General features: G+C 48.2%; 1 protein-coding gene across 3 annotated transcripts; it reads left to right on the top strand.

The window, feature by feature from the left end:
• The first annotated feature begins 1,769 nt into the window (after window positions 1-1,769).
• On the top strand, window positions 1,770-15,509 carry ABHD4 (abhydrolase domain containing 4, N-acyl phospholipase B). 3 transcript variants are annotated; one of them, XM_045397471.3, is made up of 7 exons: window positions 1,770-2,258; window positions 5,154-5,242; window positions 6,876-7,248; window positions 7,411-7,565; window positions 9,580-9,691; window positions 12,881-13,067; window positions 14,027-15,509. In XM_045397471.3, exons 1-7 carry the CDS (start codon window positions 2,032-2,034, stop codon window positions 14,114-14,116), a joined length of 1,233 nt encoding a protein of 410 aa, XP_045253406.2. In that variant the 5' UTR covers window positions 1,770-2,031; the 3' UTR covers window positions 14,117-15,509. The 3 variants fall into 3 exon arrangements, with proteins under 3 accessions (XP_045253406.2, XP_005560856.1, XP_005560854.1); XM_005560799.5 differs by having other exon boundaries at window positions 1,770-1,947; XM_005560797.5 differs by having other exon boundaries at window positions 1,770-1,836.
• Window positions 15,510-15,645: the final 136 nt, after the last annotated feature.

The raw sequence follows: 15,645 nt of genomic DNA on the forward strand, positions 1-15,645 counted from the left end.
CACTTTGAGAGCCCAAGGCAGAAGGATAACTTGAGCCAAGGAGTTTGAGACCAGCCTGGGCAAAACAACAAGACCGCATCTTTACAAAAACTGAAAAAAAAAAAATTAGCTGGGCACCTGTAGTCCTAGTTGCTTAGAAGGCTAAGGCAAGAGGACCCTTGAGCCCGGGAGTTCAAGGCTTCAGTGAGCCATGATCATGGCACTGCATTCCTGTTTGGGCAACAGTGAGAATCGGTCTCAAAAAAAAAAAAAAGGTTGCATGAAAGAGACAAGGCCTCTGCTAGTTGTACTGCTTTGCACCACATCTGGCAAATTCCTAAGCCCCTAAACTCTATAAATGCTGGTTCTCCTAAACGTTAAGTCTTTATAATGATCAGCTTAACACTGTGTTGCAACAAAGAAGAAATCTCAGAATCATCTGGGTCCTGCAGGAAGGCTAAAGAAAACTGCCTTGATAAACCCCTGTGCACCAGCATTCTCTCACCCATCCTCCACCACTCCCCAGCCTGGTTTGTTTGTTTGCTTGCTTGCTTGCTTGTTTGCTTTTGTTTTTGTTTTTTGAGACGGAGTTTCACTCTATCACCCAGACTGGAGTGCAGTGGCACAATCTTGGCTCACTGCAACCTCTGCCTCCTGGATTCGAGCAATTCTCCTGTCGCAACCTCCCCAGTAGCTAGGATTACAGGTGCCTGCCACCACACCCGGCTAATTTTTTGTATTTTTAGTAGAGATAGGGTTTCACCATGTTGGCCAGGCTGGTCTCGAACTCCTGACTGCAAGTGATCCACCCACCTTGGCCTCCCAAGGTGCAGGGATTACAGGCGTGAGCCACCGCGCCGTACCCCTAGTCTGGTTTTAACTAAGAGGGCGATCTGAAATCTGACAGTTCCAGGGAGGTCAGGCCCTGTTTACCAGTGCCAGCAAATTCTGCAGCCAGCCTCAAGACTTAGCTCCTGTGCTGAGCAAACTGAAGTGTGCTTAGGACCTTGGGCCAAGCCAGCCTTATCTCCCTGTCCCCACACTTACATACCTAAAGCAGACCTAGGCTTATGGGTGAGTCCTTCAACTGTTATCCTCCAGACTGAGGGTGACCTGGAGTTGAGCTGTGTTTTCACTGGAAAATAGGTTGGGGTCAGATTCAACTCCAGAGCAGAGATATGCCCATTTTTGCAGATGTCATATAGGTTTAGGTTTCCAGAGAAAATACAGGATGCCTACTTATATCCTAAATACTGCATGGCCCATACTTACTCTAAAAAATTATTTGCTTTATTTAAATCTGGAATTTACATTTAACTAGGTGTCCTGTATTTTAGTTTCAAAATCTGGCATCCAGGCCCTTTGTAGGAGCATTCAACCAATGGTGGTGTCTCCACAAACATTTAAGCCTCTTATTAGAAGGAACATTAACAAGGGTCGATTTCAGGAGGACACAGTTATAATAGGAAGCCCAAAGAGTGGGTGTGAGTGCAGGAGTAGTTCTATCACTTTTTAGTTATGAGAGAACGGAGGGCTGTTGGAGCTCCTGCAGGGACTCCCCGAAATGTGTGACCAGGATTACCATCCTATTCTGAGACCCTCAGAGACATCTCTGCCGGGACACATGCCAGTAATTGAAAACATAGCAAGGGCCCCACTAGCTCAAACCAAGTTGTAGAGTTTGAGAGTCCCACCCGCCGGCCGCCCGCCCGCCAGCCGCGAGCCCTGCCCCCGGCGCGGCCACGCCCCCTTTTTCCTCGCGGCCTCCCGGGTCAGCTGGTGCTGGCGTCAGGCGCTGGGCGGGCGCGCCAGGACCTGGCAGGGCTTGTTTACTATGGCCGATGATCTGGAGCAGCAGTGAGTTAATCCTGTCCCTTTCTCTCTTTCTGTCTCTCTCTGGGCCATGATCCTGGGACTGTCTGTGGCTGAGAAACAGTTGTAGACACCTTCCCGCCCTTCCATTTCCAGGTCGGCCTCCGGGGAGGGCGGGGGGTGGGTGCGTTGCTCGCTTTGCATTTGCCCAGAGGAGGCAGCGGCTGAGCCTGGGGAGCCATGGGAGACGCGCTTTCCCGCAGCCCGGGGATCCTGGCTTTCTACCTTAGTCCTCGCGCGTGCCCTTCATTCTCCTCTGGCCTCTGGAGAGATTCCGTGTTAATGTGGGAGATCCCCGAAAGCAAGCTTGTGGGACGCGGGTGCGGAGGTAGCAGCCAGGCGTGCTCGTCTCGACTTGCCCCAGAACGGCGGTCGTGGGGATGGAGGGAGCCTCCTCCCTCCGCCTGGTAAGGAGAAGGTGTGGAGAGACTGGAGAGGTCTCCACCGCGCTGAAATTGGTGTGGAACAACGGGCTGGCAAGTTTCTTTAGCTGTCGCCCACCGAGACACGTAGGCGCACGTGATCCTAGTTGATAATGCTTTTAATAATCATAACAACATTTTTAATGCAGTGGTTTCAGATTTAGAGCTATTGGGATTTGCTACCACTCTCTCAAGGGCATCAGGTTTGGGATACCACCTGTAGGTGGTGTGACTGGCAGTTCGCAATCTGATAGGAGCAAGAAAAAGTTGCTACGAGAAGAATGACTCAGCTCCCAGCCGAGCCTTGGTTTCACCAGAACTGGGCCTTTCCTGGACCCTACTGGGTCCTGCAGAACTGGAAGTCCAGGACACTAATTAACTTTATGACCATAATTAATAGCTTGCTGGGCTTGAAAGAAATGTCCAGGGGAATGTTTTACTTTCTAAGATGACTTTTCCTAGAGGAAATTTGCAATGCTTTAAAGGACTTAGGGAAGCAGAATATTAGAACTGGAGGACATGCAGGTAGTTCAGCTCCTTTTTACAAATGAAGAAGCTGGTGTCCATAGAAATAAGGAGACTTGCCCAAGATCACAGAGGTCTAGAACAGGATTCTCTCCCAGCACAGAACCCCTTGTGCTTCACCATCAAGTTGACAGAGACCATCCTAGCCAGGTTAAGTTCATGGCTGAATGTCTTTTCTGCTCCTTGCCTCAATTTCTCACCCCAGCCCTTACCTCCCCCATAGTTTTGAGCACATACAGTGTGCCAGGCACCATTTCCAGTGCTTTACTTGTAACATGTTTGGTGAAGAAGGAAAGCAAAGTAATTCTCCCACCAAGGACTATCTGCTGAGCAGTCCGTGATGCTGTTCCTTGGGTAGCGTTTCTCCTGAGCTCTGCTTTGGACAGTAACAGGACAATGTGGGATCCAGGTGTTATGATCTGACTTGTCACAGCCTGTGATTTGGAGAGAAAATTTGTCTCTTAAGGCTGGCAAAATCCTGTGGTCTTGGTCCCCGTGCTTCAAGCCTACAAGGAATTCCAGTAGAATATTAAAAGGATTCTGAGTCTTCCTAGAATTAGATCGATTGATATTGACAACTCTCATCTGGCTAAAACCGTTGATGTATCACTCCCAGTTGCAACCCCAGTTTTTCTTTCAAACTTCAAACATCCACTGAGAGTTGCTACTTGCAAAACACTGGGAATGTAGACAACTTGTGATTTAGCTGGGGGGAAGGAAAGTTTATTGGGAGTTTATCTTGTGCTAGGCATTATTCTATGTGCTTTAGATGCATTAACCCATTTAATCTTTATAGCAACCCTATGAGGTAGATATTATTACCTCCCTTTTAAAGATGAGGAAGCTGTGACACAGAAAAGCTAAATAATGTGCCCATAGTCACATTGCTGGTAAATGACAGTGCTAAAATTGGAACTCTGGCCTTCTGAGTTTAGATCACACCTCCCTTGAGAAAACAGATAAGTGTAAAAATGTGACTAAGTTCTGTGAATATTTGTATATGACCTTGAAAAGCTGAGGCTTGAAGGTTTAGGGAGAGAAACCTGGATTTGAGATAAGGGGTTCTAGTTCTGGTTCTTTTTTCTAACTTGTATGACCTCTTTGGGCATCAGTTTGCTCATCTGTAAAATACAGAGGCTAGACTAGATGATTCCTAAGGAAACATCCTAATCTAAAATTCTGTGCTTCAAATGATGTATCAGGATGCCCAGTGTGTGCCAAGGGGATTTGGTAATGGTTCCCCTCATTCCCCCTTAGAGTACCCTACCTTGAGTATGCCAATGTTCACAGGCCCTTCCTATAGCTGTAGATGTCTGTCCTGTAACTCAGGCAGAGTTCAAGAAAAGAGAAATGTCATATAGGGTTAGCAAGGAATAATACAAACTCATTCATTGAGCATCTCATTTGTACTGGGCAACTTACAAGGGTCCTTACATATATAGATGCTCAAAGACAGGTTATTTAATGGGCCAAAGCCATTCTGCTCATCAATGATAACACCATGATTCAGGTCCAGGAGGGGTGTGTGTGTGTGTGTGTGTGTGTGTGTGTGTGTGTGTGGTAATTCCAAAGCTGGTGCTTTTAACCTCTACTTTGCAATGACTTAAGGTCAGTGGGTGTGAAGGAGAAAGCAGGATGAGTTATCTGTTTTACTGCATGTCATGGGAGGTGAGGACATAGGTGAGCTTTCTACTCATTTTACAATCTAGAAAATAAGACCAGAGGGAACCTGTGTCCTGTCAGTGAACCATAACAGAACTTGAATCCAGGTCTCTCACCTCCTCCTCCCTGCCTACCCCATCTCCATGGGTTGGACTGATTGATTACCTGAGAGATCAGTTGGGCACAACACAGTATTCGCACTTCTAGGGGCTTGGAAGAGGGCGCACATAAACACCAACCAGTGTCCTGCCAGTAGGGGAGATGGCATGGGAATTTGTCCTAGTGTTAAGAAACAGCTAGTACTGGGGACAGCAAAGGATAACTGAAACATTAGTTAAAAGATGCCTCTTCCTTTAATCTCCTTGAACATAAATTATGATAATCAGTAACAAAGAGAAATTAGAAAGCTGTAGCGAGATAATAAATGTTACAGAGCTTTGTAAACTGTAAAGTATTATATACAGGGTGTTCTGAATATCTATTGAAACAAGGGGCATGTTGTTAATATCCATTTACCAAAAAGAAACAGTCTATCAGGCAGCTAGGGAACTGCTGGCTGCCATGGTGGGCAGGTCTCCTGAGGCTAGGGAACACCCTGCCTCCTGAGAACCCTTTTGTAACTCTCAGCAAGGCTAAGAGCATCAATGTTTCTTTCCATTGTTGCCAATGAGTGTCTCTGTCTCCTCCTCCCAGGCCTCAAGGCTGGCTGAGTAGCTGGCTGCCCACGTGGCGCCCCACTTCCATGTCTCAGCTGAAGAATGTGGAAGCCAGGATCCTCCAGTGTAAGTAGAATGGACAGCTTGTCCCACCTCCCTCATGGGGCCCAGGAAGGATTCAGGATCTTCCCAGAGCCTGCTACATTGAGCCCACTGATTCCTAATTAACAGTGTGTATGGACTGGGAGGAAAGGATGTCAGTTGTGTGAGGGAAGAGGTGCATACAGAAAGCACCATATCCAATGATAGTGCTTCCTCAACATCTCCCTAGCCATGTGGATGGTTCCTGTTACTTCCTGCAACTTCACCTCAAAACCTATGCCAGTGCGAGCTAACATACACAAACACATACATTCTCCCGTTCCTCCTTCCTTCTACCCCACTTCTCTCTTCCTTCTTCTCTCCTTCTCTCTTCTCACCACACAAGTACTTCTTAGATTTACCACCTGCAGACCCTCGGACCAATAATCTTGCATTCTCTGATATTACTATTCCCGTGTTCTACCTGGTTTTGCCCCCCAACCCCCCATCTGGTTACCACAGTAGTTTGTGATTTGCAGACCAGCTGTCATCAGCACTGTTATATTGCAGCAGGGCATCCCACTAGCAGCAGCAACTACTCACTCAAACAAGCCCCTCAAGCCACTTCTTCCCATATTTCCCATATGCTCTTCTCCACCACACCCCTACTGCCCCAGCCATAGCTACCCTTTCTCTTCTGGGCCCGAGTAAGTGCAGACAAACAACAGCCAGAGCTTTCAAGCCTCTGTCCAGGATCCAGGCTGCTTCACCCAGGCAGCTCTGCCCAGGAGACTGCTGTCACACCAGCAGAATAAGCACTGCCCCACCTCCATCTCTCACCTGAGGCTCAGTCCACACCCATCACCCCCTCCAACTGGCTGGACCACAGTTCTGTCCATCCATCAAGCCCCAAGCACACACAGGTTCAAGAGCAATGGATGCAAGAGCTCTGTGTGGTTGGTGGTGTCACTACCACCCTGGGCCTAAAGGGAGCTGGGCACACTGTTTCAAGGGTTAAGACAGTCCCGCTTACTACATACAGACTAAATGATCTACAAATGTGATTGGAATTGAATTCTTTAAAGTGTATAGTGTTAAAGAAAAAGTGATTTTGACAGATTAAATCAGTAAAGATCATTCAAGACTATTGCAATAGAGGAGAGAGATCAGGCTCAACTCTTGAATACAGTAAGGACTAGTGGGGATTTATAACCAAGCAGCAGGGTGAGGGGGGTCAGTGGATAGAAAATTACTGAGGAAATACCAAAGATAAGGAGAGTTCTTTTCAAACCAGTTTAACAGAATCATTGCTGAAGGGAAGGTCAAAGGTGAGGGATGAGGAACTTGATCAGATATGAAGGAATTCTTACTAACGGACGTAGTATGACTTACTAATCCTGACTTAGCAGGATTCTTGCTAAGACTGAGCTAGACATTTGGAAGACAGGGCAGGGCCAGGGTCAAAGCCTAGTCAAGAAGAGGGCTCAGAAAGGCTTGCCTAAAGTTTGGTTCAGGAGAGAGTCGTTTTCAGTGGTCAGAGGGTTGTGAAAGGAAGGAGTGGAGGGAAACTGGGGAGGGTTGGGGAAGGGAGAGATGTGAAGAGTGGTAGTCCAGGCAAAATGATGATACTGTCAGGAAACAGACTTGTTGACTTGCCATGGGATTCTTTCCTCCCCAGGTCTCCAGAATAAGTTCCTGGCCAGATATGTGTCCCTCCCAAACCAGAATAAGATCTGGACGGTGACTGTGAGCCCCGAGCAAAAGGACCGCACCCCCCTGGTGATGGTGCACGGTTTTGGGGGCGGCGTGGGCCTCTGGATCCTCAACATGGACTCACTGAGTGCCCGCCGCACACTGCACACCTTCGATCTGCTTGGCTTTGGGCGAAGCTCAAGGCCAGCATTCCCGAGGGACCCGGAGGGGGCTGAGGATGAGTTTGTGACATCGATAGAGACGTGGCGGGAGACCATGGGGATCCCCAGCATGATCCTCCTGGGGCACAGTTTGGGAGGATTCCTGGCCACTTCTTACTCAATCAAGTACCCTGATAGGTAATAAGGAGATGCCTCCATCCCTCGTGACCTAATTCCTGACCTTAATGGGAACTTTCCAGTATTCGTTTCCAAAGTTCTCTCATTCCCAGGCGATTTAAGGGGCTATGGCACCTACCAAAGAATATAATGTGTCTTCTTCTCTTTCTGCCTTTAACATAGAGTTAAACACCTCATCCTGGTGGACCCATGGGGCTTTCCCCTCCGACCAACTAACCCCAGTGAGATCCGTGCACCCCCAACCTGGGTCAAAGCCGTGGCATCTGTCCTAGGACGTTCCAATCCATTGGCTGTTCTTCGAGTAGCTGGGCCCTGGGGTGAGTAGCCTGTAGTATCTCCTTAAAGGAAGGCTGTAACCTTCTAGAAGCCCTACTGTGTCTTTCCCGCTTATTCCTAAAAAGTGGGAATGGGCCTAGCCTTGTTATTTAAAGCTGTTAATCTGAACCAGATCACTTTGTTCAAGGTTTGAGAAGTTTTTTGTTTTTTGTTTTTTATATTTTTCCCTTCATCGGCATGGGAAAATCTTTTCCTATGCCAGGAACAGGTGGAGCAAAATAGCTACCAGAGTTTCACTGTGTCTCCCAGGCTGGTGTGCAGTGGTGTGATCTCAGCTCACTGCAACCTCTGCCTCCCGGGTTCAAGCCATTCCCCTGCCTGAGCCTCCTGAGTAGCTGGGACTGCAGGTGTACCCCATCACACCTGGCTACTTTTTGTATTTTTAGTAGAGATGGGGTTTCACCATGTTGGCCAGGCAGGTCTTGAACTCCTGGCCTCTAGTGATCTATCCTCGTCAGCCTCCTAAAGTGCTAGGATTATGGGCGTGAGCCACCACAGCCAATGTGTATGAAATTTTATGAAAACCTGCTGGTGATTCACGCTCAGTAACCACTGAATCCTATCCCTTTGGTTCACCCAACACCTGCAGCAGGGAGAGGTCAGAACCAAAACCTCCAACATAACCCACAGTGGCAGGCAAGCCCCTCTGAACCATGCACTTGTCCAGGCAAGCACCACATCTTCACCTGCTCTGTGTCACCTAGCACTTAATAACTGTCAGCAAATTCTGTGGGTAAAAGGGAGAAAAGGAGGTGGACGACCATGGGGAGCCAGCCATAATGATGAGTATCTCCAGCCTTCTGACCTCACACTGCCAGCACCCTTCTCTGCTGGGGAGCTTTTTACTCTGATGACGTGAAAAGCAGATTCCGTTGTGGAAAAGATTGATGACGCCTATCGTGTACTGATGGTTGTGATCACATAGTAATATTCAATAGCCAATTATTATGAGTTAATTGCTGATGGCTAAGTAAGAGTTATCTCTCTAGGTCCTTCAATAAAAACAGAATGATTCCAGACAAAGAAAAAAAGCATTCGAGTAGAATATAGGAGTTTAGGAGTTCTGAGAGAGAGGGAGGACACCAAGACACAGATGCCAAAGGAGAGAAAATGGGCAGAGGTTCCCAGCACTGTGGTCTCCAACAGACTCCATAGTCCTTTGCCAAAAAGAAGGCCTACTTGAGCTACTCTCCCTTCTTCTCACCTCTGGCCAGGCTCGTGCAGGAGCATCAGAACTATCATGGTTGTGGAAGTTGGCCCGCAGCCATGAAGGACTGTGCAGCAGGGAGGACCAGGCCCATGCAGATCCTCATGACACCCCCCACCCAGCCCCTTCTTACCCCCCTCTTGCTTCTCATAAACAGAGAGAAGACCAGAGAGAAAGAGAGAGATCAGAGATCAGAAGTTGATCAGTAGACCCAATTTTTACAGTCTGGTTGGATGTGTGTATACCATAATGAGGTGAAAGGAACAGATCGTTGTAAAACAATCTGAGACACGAGACACGACTGTGTTTAGTTCACCTCTCCACATATTCTACTACAGGCCTGAAAATGAGAGCGCTCTTGGGAGGTGGTCTAGTTCCATCTGCTACCATCAGAAGATTAAAAGGCCATAAGGGTGTCTGGGAGAACGAGAACACAGCTCAGGCCCTAAAAGAAGAGCATCTCAGCCATGGATTCTGATGGGGAGGCCTTGTGATTCTTACAGGGATAGATCTTGGGACTTCATTGAGCTGAAAATAACCTGGCTCCTCTGTGATGTTAGACTGTCTCTAAATTCTTTGGTAATGAGCTGACTTTGTCATTTGAAGTCACCTGGAGCTTGCCAGTAGATTCCTGCACTCTTTCTGCTGCTGTAATGTTAAATGAATAAAGCAAACAAACCCTTAGGAGAAATAAGATTTAGTTAGAGTTGTTAAAACATACACAGGCAGGAGTCTTCCCTGCCCCACCTCCCAAACTGGCCACTCTGTGTTTTTCTATCCCCTCCCAGGGCCTGGCCTGGTGCAGCGATTCCGGCCGGACTTCAAACGCAAGTTTGCAGACTTCTTTGAAGATGATACCATATCAGAGTATATCTACCACTGCAATGCGCAGAATCCCAGGTGAGGGCAGCTCCCCAGGCTGGCTTGGGGCAGACAGTTGTTAGGAGAAAAAACTCTTAGCTGCTGGAGTTCTGGGCTTTATTTCTTCTTCAACAAAGCTCTGACTCAGTTAGGGAAACATAGGCACTAGCAAACCTCATCATTTCCAGAGAGTTCGCCAGGGATAGACCCAAAGGAACATAGAAGATAATAGATTCATTAAACATGCTGCCCATCTCTAGAGGAAGGCCCTCCCTGTTCCCTACAGGTATGCAATTGGCCTGATAAGCAAGAGTCTGGAAAATACTAATATTTTGAAAGATGTTTTTAATAGAAAAGGTGATACAAACATGGTTTTTTTTTTCGTTTTTAGGTCAAAAATAATTAGCAAAAACATGATATTTTTCAAAAGGAAGTCTTCTCCTGTCCCAGGCATATAGTCCCTAAATTTCCTTATTATTTCCAGTCTAAGATAGCACGTGTGCCATTTCTTCAGAGGGCCTCCATGTACAGATTCCTTTGTACACACATGTGACTGTATCTGTTGAACACATTACTACAAATAGAATTTCTCAATGAAAGAGCATGCGTTTTAAGATTTAATTATGTGCCCTTGAAATGCCTTATCATTGGGACAGAAATTTCTTTGCATCTTTGGGAGATGAGGGGATGTCCCGAGAACTCTGAAAAGTTCCTATCTGGTGCTGCTTATTGACACCGCAGGCCCCACAAGCCTACCTCCCTGCAGTTTGGGCAGCGTGGATGGCAGGGCAGTCAGGGAGGCGATCCTCTTACGTGGAAGTGCCCTGTGACTGGCTGATACCACGAGGCCATGTTGGTGACACCCCGAGCTGCTGGGAGGCATCTCAGCAAAGGCAGGCTTACTGCCCTACCCCTTTCTAAGGCTGTCCAAGTCACTCGTTGTGAGCCCAAAGCCGTGAAAAAGGCAGAGATTTGCATTCCAGTAATACTGTCTGAACGTTAACCTCAAATCCAGACAGCTGTTGGGCAGTGTGTGAGCTGTCTGTCCAGCATTCCACATGAGCTCAGCTAATTGAAGAACCCTGATCAAACAGTAGTATAGAAACTCCCAGCTCAGCAGTCACATCAGGTTCCCCTGTCTTCCTGCCCTTGGCCCTTCTCTTAGCCCCCATGGGCTCAGTGCCTGTCTCATACCTACCTGAGGCCCCACAGGCCCAGCCCTAGCTCTTTCCCCAGAACTTTCCCCATCCCAGACCTAGTTCTGTACAATGTCCTACCAACCTAAGCCACAGAGTATATAAGTCTGCAATTCATTTGTGTCCCAGAGGAAGCAAAGGTGACATCAGTGACAACCAGTTCCCTCACCCACAAACACCATCACTCAATTTTGTAACTCCCTGAGTTTTTTGACTTTGTAACCCTGACAAGCTCATGGTAACGCTTATCATTTCCTTGGAAAATGTGAAATTTGACCAACGTGTTTAAGGGTATCTTCTTCACCTCACCTAAACTTAGGGGCTTTATATATATTTTTATTTTCCTAATGATGTCCTAGTGAAGTAGGTATAATACTCTACATTTGTAGATGAGGAAATTAAAGTATATTCTGGTTGCATGACTTGGTAAGGAAACACAGCCGAGGATTTGAATTCATTTGACTCCAAATTCCATGCTTTTTCTGCTATGTTACAATATCTTAAGGAAAAATTATCTATTTCTGGTGGCCTGGGCAGAACTCAGGTTCCCATTCATCTGTACATGTAAAAGAGGATGGAGATCTAACAGTACTAAACAGGCCAAGCCTAGGAGGCAGCAGTGTCCCCAACCTGCCCTGTCTCTAGCAGAAGCTGTCGACCAGCCCAGAAAGCTGGCTCTGTCCCAGCCTTGTGGACACCTCATGATACGGCCTCAATTCATTCTACCTGAGCAAATGACCAGGGGATGAAATAGATTACATTGGCATTTATTGCTTCTTGCTTAACAGAAACTGCTGCTCCCCCAGTCCTTGGAAGACTGATTTTTAATTCCAGAGTCTTCTCAGGAAGCCCTTTTTACTACTATAGTACTCACTTTTAAGCGTTCACCTCAGATGAACTTCTGACCATCTCTCTAGACCCCCAACAGGCTAAATCCCCAGGCTGTGTTTTCATAGCACCCAACCACCTTTTCACCCTTCTGGGGAAATTTTAAGTTGTATTTGTTTGTTTGTTTTTGAGATGGAGTTTTGCTCATTGCCCAGGCTGGAGTGCAATGGCACTCACTCACTGCTCTCAGCTCACTGTAACCTCTGCCTCCCAGGTTCAAGCAATTCTCCTGCCTCAGTCTCCCAAGAAGCTAGGATTGCTGGCATGCACCGCCACGTCCAGCTAATTTTGTATTTTTGGTAGAGATGGGGTTTCACCATGTTGGCCAGGCTTGTCTCGAACTCCCGACCTCAGGTGATCCGCCCATCTTGGCCTCCCAAAGTGCTGGGATTTTAGGCATGAACCTCCATGTCCAGCTGTTTGTTTGTTTTTTTGAGACGGAGTCTCACTATGTTGCCCAGGCCAGAGTGCAGTGGCATGATCTTGGCTCACTGCAACCTCCGTCTCCCAGGCTCAAGCAATTCTCCTGCCTCAGCCTCCTGAGTAGCTAGGATTACAGGAGCGCAACACCACGCCCCACTAATTTTTGTATTTTCAGTAGAGACAGGGTCTCACCATGTTGGCCAGGCTGGTCTTAAACTCCTGACCTCAAATGATCCGCCCGCCTCAGCCTCCCAAAGTGCTGGGATTACAGGTGTGAGCCACTGCGCCCAGCCCAAGAAATTTTAAATTAAATAACAATTAATCATATGATTATTTACTTAATGCCTACCTCCCTAACACAGGAGCTAAAATGTGTGAGCTCCAGGAGGGGCAACACCCTACCTTTCTTGTTCATGTGTCCCCTTTCCCCACCCAGGGCATGACAGACAATATTTGTTGAGTCAATAATAACCGATTTCATTCTCAGAGTCTTGGACAGTTCGTACTGTCATGGGGTTGTTCATAAGTGTTCCTCTGAACTCTTCTGTGATAGGAGGCCTCTGGAATTTTGGTCATCTGCTAATCTTACCAATATTTAATGAGCCCAGTGTGGGGCTTTGACAGGAATACAAAGATGACTAAGATTCTGTCTCAGTCTCTGAAGAGACCAACAAGTTGACATATTCTGCTGTGAAGTTTATTGCTGTTTTGCTTCTGACAGTGGCGAGACGGCATTCAAAGCCATGATGGAGTCCTTTGGCTGGGCCCGGCGCCCTATGCTGGAGCGAATTCACTTGATTCGAAAAGATGTGCCCATCACCATGATCTATGGGTCCAACACCTGGATAGATACCAGTACGGGAAAAAAGGTGAAGATGCAGCGGCCAGATTCCTATGTCCGAGACATGGTATGTTGCACCACCCAAGGAGTGGAAATGGTGACTGAGAGTCAATCAGCTGTCAGCCTTGGGGTAGAGAAGGGTGATCAAGAAGAAAGAGGAATGGACAAACTGAGATAGGGCAGTAGATTTGAGAAGTTTGGAAACTCTCTTTGTAATATCTTTTTTTTTTTTTTTGAGATGGAGTCTTGCTTTTGTTGCCCAGGCTGGAGTACAATGGTGCAATCTCGGCTTACCGCAACCTCCACCTCCCAGGTTGAAGCGATTCTCCTGCCTCAGCCTCCCGAGTAGCTGGGATTATAGGCATGCACCACCACACCCAGATAATTTTGTATTTTTAGTAGAGACGAGGTTTCTCCATGTTGGTCAGGCTGGTCTCGAACTCCCGACCTCAGGTGATCTGCCCACCTCGGCCTCCCAAAGTGCTGGGATTGTAATATCTTAATTAGGGGCTTCCTACTTTTAGCCAGTTCAGCTAAAAGGCTGGTTATTGTCTAGCAGCCAGGTACCTGCTGCTACTCCAGCCCCCATGAAGTTTGTACCCCAAAACCAGAGCCATGGGCAGTAGAGTGAATAGTAGAGGCTGCCATGAAGCCTCCCCACCACACCTCCTCCCCTTTTTTCTTAGCCCTCTCCACCATGTGCCAGTGAGTGTGCTTAATGAGGCTGGGTGCCAACCATGGGCCCAGTTTTACTGGACCTTTGGATTAAATGAGCAGATCAGTGGTGGAGCTAACATGGAAGGAAAGACATAGTGAATGTTCATCAGATAGGTAGAATGGGATATTGGGATTCATTGGCTGTCAAAGGAAAATACCAAGATCCAAGCGAGAAAGGTGGAGCATTATTTCTGATAAGAGCTGGTGGGTGGCAGGCAAGCAAGTCTAAGGGGAAAATAAATAGTGTGAAGGCTTCCCAGCACCAGGAAATAAAGGGCCATCCCACCCCTGCGGGTCCTCTCTCCACAGGAGATTGAGGGTGCATCTCACCACGTCTATGCTGACCAGCCACACATCTTCAATGCTGTGGTAGAGGAGATCTGCGACTCAGTTGATTGAGCCACTCTCTGAAGAGGAAGAGGAGAAAGCCAGAGAGTCACTCTTGCCTCCCTGTCTGCTTACTCACCCACTCTGTCCTTTCCTCACCAACTAACATGTGCCAGCCAGGCAGAGTCTTGGGCTGTTCCCAGAACAGGACCACAGTGAAAAGAACACTCTTGATCCCACACTGAAGGCTGAAGGCAGAAGCCACAAGAAGCCTTGAGTGCCACCCCCGGGGAAGAACATAAAGGGTTGCACAATGTCACCCATCCACTCCTTGCCAAGTGTTACCCAGATGGTGGAGGATGTGAAGGGATCGCACTGAGCCACATTCGCTCTCTCTGCGGCCTTTCTTCCTCTGGGCAAAGAAGGGCTTCCAGTGGCCTTTCCTAGCTCTGCGGTGTTTGTGGGGATAGGTTCCATGCAAGAACACTTTCCTCCTCCATCCCCCACTTCACCTCATCCCGTACCAGTTCCATCCAGGGTCTGGTTAACCGCCAAGAGCAAGTCCTGGAGTTCCCTTCTCCTGCAGAGTCCTTTTCATGACCTAGAAGGTCTTATTCAAAGCCCTCATTGACAGAGGAGGAAACAGGCCAAGGCAGGACATGGCTGGACCATGGTGATACAGCTCTGTGTGATTCAAGTTCTGGCTAGGGCCCAGGTCTGCCGACACCCTGTGCTTGTTGCACACTTGATTTGCTAAGGCTCGAGACAGGCACCATTGCCAAGGGGCTGGTCCTGGTCACTGGCTGAGGATAAGCCCGTCTCTGCCCCACATTCTAGCCCCACTATGTGGGGGTGCTGTTGTCCTGCCTGTGTCTCATCCCTGGCTGCCTAAGCTAGGGACACTCAAGTGCTTCCTTCCTTGCCCCATCTTCCTCCCAACTGGAGGCCTCTGAGCCTCCCCTGTGCCTTGGGCCCTGAAGCCCCATATGTAGTATAGAGCAAAGGTGGCTCCTGGTGAAGAAAGGGTGGAAAGGCCCTTCAGTCCCAGGGCCATGTCTGGGTTCTCCATGCCCATCAGTCTCTGCAGTTTCTTTACCTGCCCCCAGAGCTGAGGCCATCTGCAAGCCCCTGCCCATGGCCCAACGGGGAGCCTCCAGACACCAGTTCCCTGTCCTTATCAGCCACTGGGTGGTTCCCACTGCATGACCTCTATCCCTCCCATCTGTCCCCATGGTTTCCAGCTCAATCCACCCCCGACCCACCTGTCAGCCCTCGCCCAGGGAGCTGTTTCAGGGGTTCTGGGCAGTAGGCTGGGCCTGGCCTCAGAACTTGGCAGCTCCCGCCTGCTCCTTCACTTTTGTAAAACCAACCCTGTCACCAGAATGGCATTAACTCCTGGTGCTTTGTACTACTGGTCCAGCTGCCCTGGGCTCCTTTTCTATATTAATAAACAAATGAGTAAAAACTGCCAGTGGCAATGATGTTTAAAATTGCTCTGACAAGAGCACTGGTGGTGCTGAATTCGCAATAGCCTGTGTGATGCCTGAGAGAAGGGAGTCCTGAGGGTTGCCTGCCTACCCATGACTCCTCCTTTTAGTGTG

Source organism: Macaca fascicularis, chromosome 7 (genome assembly GCF_037993035.2).
Source record: "Macaca fascicularis isolate 582-1 chromosome 7, T2T-MFA8v1.1".
NCBI classification, from domain to species: domain Eukaryota; kingdom Metazoa; phylum Chordata; class Mammalia; order Primates; family Cercopithecidae; genus Macaca; species Macaca fascicularis.